We start from the raw sequence: 7,206 nt of genomic DNA, 5'->3' as shown, positions 1-7,206 counted from the left end.
TCTTCACATCTCATCTAAACCTCCCCTCTTTGAGCTTATACCCATCACCCCTTGTTCTGTCACTCCCTGCCCTTGGCCAAAGTCCCTCTCCAGCTTTCTTGTAGCCCCTTCAGGTACTGGGAGGCCGCTATAAGATCTCCCTGGAGCCTTCTCTTCTCCAGGCTGAACAACCCCAACTCTCTCAGCCTGTCCTCACAGCAGAGCTGCTCCAGCCCTCGCATCATCCTCGTGGCCTCCTCTGGACTGGCTCCCGTAGCTTCATGTCCTTCTGCTGTTGGTGGCCCCAGCACTGGAGGCAGCACTGCAGGTGGGGTCTCACCAGAGCAGAGGGGCAGAATCCCCTCCCCTGACCTGCTGCCCACGCTTCTCCTGCCTGCTGTGTGCAGAGGCTGAGCAGACACTGGGGTGCACCAAGTGAGGAACAGCAGCATTGATGCTGCTCTGAGTGCCATGTGGTTTTGAAACCATGCAAAACACTTTGGGGAGGAAGCAGAAGCTCAGAGTGGTGCAGGTGTTCTTGGTGGAATAATTTTTCTTCTTAAAGTTTAAGGTTTTACCACAGGCTTGAAAATATTTTCTGCTTAGTTTTAAAAGTGTCAAGTTCTGCAGTTTGTGAGTATGTGAGAGTTGCAGCTCTTGATTTATTTTTTTCCCCTTTAGCTCTTTTGGTCACAGGGGAGAGCTTGTGAAATTAACCCAGGTTTAACCTGCAGGTCCAAAACACCCTGGATGGATGTTGGCTGGATAAATCCAGCACTCACTTTTTTCCCTATGATCAAATGATTTTTACAACCTATCTGATGATGCTGACAGAGGTTGCCCAAAGAGGTGGTAGAAGCCCCATCCCTGGAAACATTCAAGGTCAGGTTGGACGAGGCTCTGAGCAACCTGATCTGGTTGAAGACGTCCCTGCTCACTGCAGGGGGGTTGGACTAGATGGTCTTGAAAGGTCCCTTCCAACCCAAACCATTTCATAACTCTATGCTCTGGCACTGATAAAAATGTCAGAATTAGTGAGTTATGTGTCACTATCACTATTATGTTCTTCAGCACTTTACAGATCTCCAGTATTTCAGAGATTGGCCCGACACTGCCTAAACACGTGCTGAAATCTGTTGCTAATGTGGTATTATTTGCTGGGGAGCTGTTGGTTCCATCCATACATCTGCTGTGTATGTATGGAACTTGCATCCATACAGCTGCTCTGCTGCTTTGTCTATTGCCTTTGGAAACCAGCGGGGATTTTATTCCCATCTTGAGGAGCCACAGGCAAGTTTGCAGCAATACCGTAGACATGAGCTGATTCCATGGGTCCAATAGTTCTTTTATCCAGACTACTCATGGCACAAACATCAGAATGGGGAGGGTAGTGGCACTGAACATGAAATTAACGGACTGAGAGAACTTCTGCAGCGTTCAGTCTGAAAATCCATCAGACCACACAGAAAGGACCATCAGAGAGGAAACCAAACCAAGTGTGAGGATAATGGTGCTTTGGGCTTTTTTAAATTGCCATTCTGATTTCTTTTTATCAAAAAGAGATGATTCTGTTGTTAATACTTCATTAGAACCAGTTAATTGGCTCAATTCTTGAATGACCAAGAATCTCCTTATGGGTCATATGTCTGGTTGCAGGAGGCACAGCTGAACCACACCAGACCATTGAATTCTGCTGTTGGCTGTGCCTTCCCCTGCTGCTGCACTCCCAGGCGTGCTGCATCAGGGCTGTGGAAGTGGTGGCAATAAGCTCTTTGACTTTTAAAAGTCAAGTCCTGTCTCCAAGTGCCCGTTTTGTTCTTACTAAAGAGCCTTTTTTGATGACTGTGCCTTGTGATGGCTGGAGAATGAGAACTCCAGTTGACCATAGCTCTGAGGCTTGTTCTCTGCAAAGTACTTGGAGAAAATGTCTTTATTTATTTTGTTCCCCACCATTTTTCTTTTCATTTAGGTCTTCATGACAGAGTTTACAGCCTTCCAGACATTAACAGTAAGTAAAGAAAGAGAATTGCAGCACGTGGCTTGCAGTTCAAGAGAGGTTTCCAGTGTCTTTCTCTTCACACCCTCCAGCTATGGGTACTCCAGCATGGTTTGGTGTGGCTGGACCAGGGAGGATGTCTCTCCACTGTGGTGGACTTGCACTGCAGTACATCTGGGGTCTCTAAGGGTAGAATCAGATACAAAAGAGCTTTTGGTTACAAGCCAAACTTGAAGCTTGCAGGCACTTGTCATCTCAATGCACTGATGTCATGCACTTAAAGCTGGTCATGTTCTTAAGGAACCCATTGAGTTTGGGACATCCGCTTGTGTTCCTTATGAGCCCTTGCAGGAAAGATTCACTGCACCTTGCCATTTGATGTAGGAAAAAGCATTTTATCTACCTTGACTTTGGACTTGGTCTGGTATTTGTGCTGTTCCAAATGTACTGCTGGGCTTGGTAGTCATCTGAGTACAGAGATGAGGACCCAGAAAGGAACAGGTCACTGATAAATAGTGGAGCTGGCTGGTGGGAACCAGGGACAGCAGAAGCAGAGTCATGTTGGGCTGAGCTGTGGTGCTTTCAAAGGCTGGAGTCACTTGGGTGGACCTCGGGGTGATGTCTATGGTGCAGATGCCCTTCATCTTCCTGCAGTGGTCACTTCCACATCTGTGATGGTGCACAGCTGGATGGGGGAGTGATGAGAGGCCAGCCAAGGTTTTGTAAGATCAAGTGCTAAGAGTGGGTATCAGCAGTGCTGCCTGGGAACTGCACCCCAAAGAGCTTCTACCCTCCAGACCTGCAGCACTGGGGCTATCTTGAGATGTTCCTGTCCCTTTCCCATCCTTTGTCCTCTTCCCTTCACTTGTGCAACCTACTGGCCATGGTGTAGTATGCAAAAAAAAAAAAAAGTCTAAAAAGAAAACAAAATTTTGGGAGTTATTTCTAATCTGGGCCTTTTCATCCCAAATAAGAAGCATGGTCTCACCTACAGATGCATTGGTGTGACCACCACAATGGGGACTTACCTCCCCCAAGAATGGGGTGCAGGAGCTGCCCATACACAGTGTGGCATTGTCTCCTGTCCAGGTGGATGCCAGCTCCTCACCAGTGGTGGCACTGGGGATGACAGCGATGATGAAGATGATGTCCTTCACGGAGCTGAAGCAGAATGTTACAGCAGAGTAAGCATTTTCTTCTGGGGGTCCTTCTGCCTCTCTCTGTGCCCTCAGCTGCTGCTGGCCTGCCTTGGGTGGTGGTGGTGGTGGCAATGGTGGTGGCTTCCTGTGCCATGTGCAAAATGGGGTCTTTCTCAGTTTTCCTTCTCTGAGATGAGCCCTTCTCCCAGTTTGCATAGAAACAACCAAGTCAGTAAAGTCACAAATACTTGTCTTCTGGAAAAAAAAGACCCACTCTTGACACTCAGGAAGTCCCTAATTAATACAAAAGTCCCACTTCCTACTCATGTCATGAGAAGCCACCTGTTTGTTGGGGTTTTTTTGCTAGAAGCACTCTACCTGGTGGAGTAGCAAAGCACAGCTGGGTTCATGACTGAGTTGTCTCCTGGGTTTTTCCGGGACTATGTGTATGGATTGAAATGCAGATTAAGAAGCCAGATGGGAAGTGTATTTATCCCTGCAGCAGGTGAGAAACCTGCTGATGTGTTTGAAATGCTGGTGGGGTTACATACACACTGTTATATAGCCTACTGCTGTGGGTATGTGCTGCATTTCACACATTTGATACTTCATTTTGATCTCCTGAAGTCTTAGAGGATTGTCCAAGCTAGTCCTGTCCAAGGCAGCTGATGACCTCCCAAATATCTGGGGAGATCTGCCCATAGCATCCTTTCTCTGAAGACATGGAGATGGTTGAGGACTGGAAAACATCTCCTGGATCTCTGAGCAGTAACCTGGCTCAGCTTTCCCATAGTGCCTTTATAAACCAGGACAGAGCTTCCCACTGTCTGCTGGTGGCCACAGTCCTGATCCAGAGACACTGGAAATTAGGAACCTGCTTTTCCTTGACTCCAGCATAAGCACACACTACCCTATATACCTGGCTCCCTGCAAGCAGGACAATATCAGATCCACATTTGCTCTGCAAAAAGCAGGAGCCTTGTTTTGGGCTGTGCAGATTGAGGCAGAAGAAGCAGACGAGGGCTCTCCCTCTCCCTTTCTTCGAGGTCAACTTGTGTTTTACGGTGGATTTTCCTTTCTTGCACTTCCCACGCTGACTAAGATGCGCAAGACAAAGCGCCTGCTGTCTGTCCATCCCTTTGATTTTGAACTGGACTCGGAGTACTCTGCTCAATCTCGTCGCGAGTCTGTCCAGCTCTCTCCAGCAGCCAGCAGCCCGGATGTTTTCCAGGTACTGGGAGAGTGCTGGGGGGTTGCTTTCCTCTCTTCTTCCTCCTCCTGGTTACCTCTGCTACCTCCTCCTTCAGCTGGTTTTGAGAGGTGATGGTGCTGATCCTTGCTTCTCATAGCCCTGCTTGCTATCTTCTGCTATTTCAAGTCCTTGGCCTCAGGCTGAGTCAGGAGTAGGACATCTGACTGAAGTGAGGATGTGGTAGGATGTGATAGCAAGAGGCTCTCTGCAGACAACAGTTTTTGTGTTGTCCCAAGGCTATGGGACACCCTAGTTTCCAGCGAGCTTCTGGAGGTTCAGTACTTGAGGGATGAAATGAAACCAGACTCCTCTCCCATCAGCTGGCCTGGTTTGGGGCTGGTTTTGCTGTGTGGTGACACTGGGGATGTAGTTGGCTGGTAGCTTCATGGCACATGTTAACCTTCTGAGATTGAGAAGATGAATCTTCCAGTGCCGGGGATGGCATCTGTAGAGTGGGGGTCCCCATCAGCCAGAGGGGAGAGTGAAAACTGCATGAACGTTGATTACTTTTGTACGTGATATTATGTGTCTTAGTGTCAGGAGCTCCTGACCAGGAGTAAAACCCACAGGCAGCTCTAGCACCAGTGAGCTGCACCCTGTGGTCCCAGTAAGGACTTGGGGGTCAGCTGTCCCACACAGATGGGGCTGCCCTGGATGTGGCAAAAGGTATTCCAGCCTGAGATGCTTTAGATGGAGCTTTTAGGGCTTCTCCTGCTTGCCTGTTGGAATTTCACTTTTAAAATATTAAACAGCTCTTTATTCCTTCTAATGATACTATGATACTTTAAACTCCACTCCTGGGTAAAAGGAGAACGTGCTGAGATGAGTAACAAAGGCTTTAAAAAAAATTCACACTATTTCATGTAAATTGATAAGGATTTGGGGTAAACAAGTAGATTAATTCTTTATTATTGAAGCCCATCCTTATACAACAGAATTCAACTCGAGTTTAGGGAGAGCTGGCCTCTGAGATTATCCGAATTGGATTTGTTGGTTGAAGATTATTTGAGGTGGTGATTGTTTGAATAAACAAAAAAGTGTGATTGTTTAAAAGACTACAGAGATTTTTACAGCCCAGCTGAAGGGACTCAGCCTCGTCCTTGGAAAAATTCACAGTGCCCCCTGGCAGCGATGAGAAATAGTGCTCAGGCTTCATCAGCAAGGTCATTAAGGCTTTAAAATGGATAATTAGGAGCTGGCATTGTAAAAGGTTAGTCCATGCATTTATTGGAGGAGTCACCACCCCTGGAGGTGTTTAAAAGATGGGTAGATGAGATGCTCAGAGAGATGGTTTAGGACAGGTAGGGTTGGACTCGATGATCTCAAAAATCTTTTCCAACCAAATGATTCTACGATTCTATAAAGCTAGGACCTGTTGTCGAAGGTTGGGAGAGGCAGGGAATCTTCACGGGCAGCTGCTCAGCAGCAATCCTTGTCTCTCAGTCCTTCCCAGATTTCCCCAGTGCAGCTGAAGATGCCTCCCCAAAGGAATCCAGGATCACGGAGGCAGATCTGGTTTTCCACCACGTCTTGCAGGAACAGGGAGCGGGTGTGAGCCCTCCGGAGCAGCACTTCAGCACAGAGGTTCGGCTCACTGTCAATTCACGGAGAAGGAGCCTGGAAAGAAATGTAAAACCTGGTAGGTGTCTCAGGCCAGGCTCGTCCTGTATCCTGGAGAAAAGTGGTTGCAAGAGTTGGACCCAAATGAACATATCTTTGACTTTTTTTTTCTTTTTAATAACCTCAAAGCCACTGTGGTGGTTGCACTGGGCTGCAGCCAGACACAGCCGCTTACTCACTCCCCCCATCCAGGAGACAGGGGAGAGAATTGGGGGGCAAGGGGAAGGACACTGGTAGGGTGAGAGAAGAACAGTTTAATCATGGAAATAAAAGAAAACTTAAAATAATAATACTAATAAAATATGCCAATGAGTGATACCCAGTGCCATTGCTCACCACCCGCTGACCAAGCCCGGCCCGTTCCCAGATCATGATCCCAGAGGAGCAACAATCCCGACCCGAAACCGCAATCCCGGGAGAGCCAGAGCCCGAGCGAAAGCCAGAGAGAGCAAGAGAGGAAGAGCCCCTCATGGATCTCCTGCCCATGGGGGACAGGAGATGGAACAGCCCCTTGGCAGAGCCCAATGCCCATGGAGCTGATCCATTGCAATATTCCTCACCCCCTCCCAGACCTTGCACTTGCAGACCAGCAAAACACAAAGTCCTTCAACAACTACTATTCTTGAAAGATATATATAGACACACACATGTATACACAGATATCACTCCCTTAGTTCATAGGCCATCTCTCCAAAATATGTATTGAGTCCATAACTTTGGGTTCCATCTGTCATAATGCTCTTTCAAGGCAGGAAAAGTGACGTGGATTTTGCACAGTTAATGGAGCTGGTGTCATCGGGTACAGTAGGAGGATGGTGTGTAGTCTCTGTCATGTGCTGTATCCAGAGTTTATAGTTGGTATATTTGGTATGGTCCACACCCAGGGTTGAAGATATTGATCTCAAAGAAGTTGCTGGAGTATCAAGACAAATATCCATCTGCCAGAGTGATTTTTTTTTTAAATTTATAAGAGAATCATCTGAAGTTATTTATTTGTAATGGACTGGTTTTGTCCCCAACAAACTCATTTCCCAAAGACAGAAGGGTTGTTCTTAGGGTGTCCAGCCCTTTCATATCTGCAGGTCTTGTCCAGAGTAAGAACTAGGTACAGTCAAATGACACGACTAAAAACCAGACTGGAAACAACAACAATGAATATATATATATATTCATTCATATACTTATATATATTCATACATATATTCATTCATATATATATA

The 7,206-nt window shown here is 47.0% G+C and overlaps 1 protein-coding gene across 1 annotated transcript; it reads left to right on the top strand.

The window, feature by feature from the left end:
• Positions 1 to 3,064: 3,064 nt before the first annotated feature.
• On the top strand, positions 3,065 to 6,005 carry LOC104519258 (melanophilin; the record flags this gene model as incomplete). Its single annotated transcript, XM_010176504.1, has 3 exons — positions 3,065 to 3,159; positions 4,217 to 4,345; positions 5,810 to 6,005. Coding segments are annotated over 3 exons (420 nt in total), but the record flags the coding sequence as incomplete, so codon positions are not given.
• Positions 6,006 to 7,206: the final 1,201 nt, after the last annotated feature.

The sequence above is a fragment of the Antrostomus carolinensis genome, unplaced genomic scaffold (genome assembly GCF_000700745.2).
Source record: "Antrostomus carolinensis isolate BGI_N321 unplaced genomic scaffold, ASM70074v2 scaffold49629, whole genome shotgun sequence".
Taxonomy (NCBI): domain Eukaryota; kingdom Metazoa; phylum Chordata; class Aves; order Caprimulgiformes; family Caprimulgidae; genus Antrostomus; species Antrostomus carolinensis.
This window is presented reverse-complemented; position numbering and strand designations above follow the sequence as displayed.